This window comes from Geospiza fortis, unplaced genomic scaffold (genome assembly GCF_000277835.1).
Source record: "Geospiza fortis unplaced genomic scaffold, GeoFor_1.0 scaffold1758, whole genome shotgun sequence".
NCBI lineage: Eukaryota > Metazoa > Chordata > Aves > Passeriformes > Thraupidae > Geospiza > Geospiza fortis.
In genome coordinates this window covers 34452-35680 of record NW_005054860.1, presented here as the reverse complement: position 1 = coordinate 35680, position 1229 = coordinate 34452, and the positions used below count along the sequence as shown (strand labels likewise).

General features: G+C 66.2%; 1 protein-coding gene across 1 annotated transcript in view; it reads left to right on the top strand.

The window, feature by feature from the left end:
* The window catches only part of LOC102036002 (ryanodine receptor 1-like), a gene marked incomplete at its 5' end in the record, with an annotated part of 38091 nt that overhangs the window by 18092 nt on the left and 18770 nt on the right, over positions 1–1229 (top strand). Inside the window, 2 exons of the mRNA XM_014311470.1 lie at positions 718–777; positions 963–1187. Of these exons, the coding sequence (XP_014166945.1) occupies positions 718–777; positions 963–1187 (285 nt within the window). The remainder of the gene's footprint in view (positions 1–717; positions 778–962; positions 1188–1229) is intronic.

The following is a 1229-nucleotide window of genomic DNA, read 5'->3' as shown; positions in this document are numbered from 1 at the left end:
CACAAAGGGACACGCAGGGATACGTGGGGACAGGCGGGGACACTCAGGGACATGTGGGGAGGGGCAGGGACACAAAGGGACACTCAGGGATACGTGGGGACAGGCGGGGACACGAGGGGACACAAAGGGATACGTGGGGACAGGCAGGGACACAAAGGGACACTCAGGGACACGTGGGGACACGAGGGGACACTCAGGGATATGTGGGGACACGCGGGGACACAAAGGGACACTCAGGGACACGTGGGGACACGAGGGGACACAAAGGGACATGCGGGGACACTCAGGGACACAAAGGGACACTCAGGGACATGTGGGGACAGGCAGGGACATGGGGGACACACAGAGCCTGTTTGGGACATGTGGGGACATTCAGGGACACACAGGGGACACCCAGAGCCTGCTGGGGACACACAGGGACACGGGGGACACACAGGGACACGGGGGACACACAGAGCCTGCTAGGGACATGTGGGGACACTCGGGGACACTCAAGGACACACAGAACCTTCTTGGGACACACAGGGACGCAGTGGGGACACGGGAGGACACGTAGGGACACTGGGGACATGTAGGGACACTCGGGGACACTTGGGAACACACCTGAGTCACCTTCTATGTCCTCCCTGTGACCCTCTCGTGTCCCCTGTGTCCCTCTGGTGTCCCCTGTGTCCCTCTGGTGTCCCCTGTGACCCCTGGTGTCCCCAATGCCCCCAGGCCCAGCGGTGGCACGTCGGGGGCGAGTCCTTCGGGCGCCCCTGGCAGGCTGGGGACGTCGTGGGTCCCTGTGACCCCTGGTGTCCCCTGTGACCCCCTGTGACCCCTGGTGTCCCCTGTGACCCCCTGTGACCCCCTGTGACCCCTGGTGTCCCTGGTGTCCCCTGGTGACCCCCTGTGACCCCTGTGACCCCTGGTGGCCCCTGTGACCCTCTGATGTCCCCTGGTGTCCCCAATGTCCCCAGGCCCAGCGGTGGCACGTCGGGGGCGAGTCCTTCGGGCGCCCCTGGCAGGCTGGGGACGTCGTGGGCTGCCTCATCGACCTGGGCGAGTGCCACATGAGCTTCACCCTCAACGGGGAGGTGCTCATCGGGGACGCGGGCTCCGAGGTGGCCTTCAGGGACTTCGAGGTGGCCGACGGTGAGGGGGGGGTCCCCGGGCTTGGTGACATCCCCCCGGTGTCACCTGGGGCCGGGGGAGGACAGGGGGGGTTGAAGCTGGGGTGGGAGAGG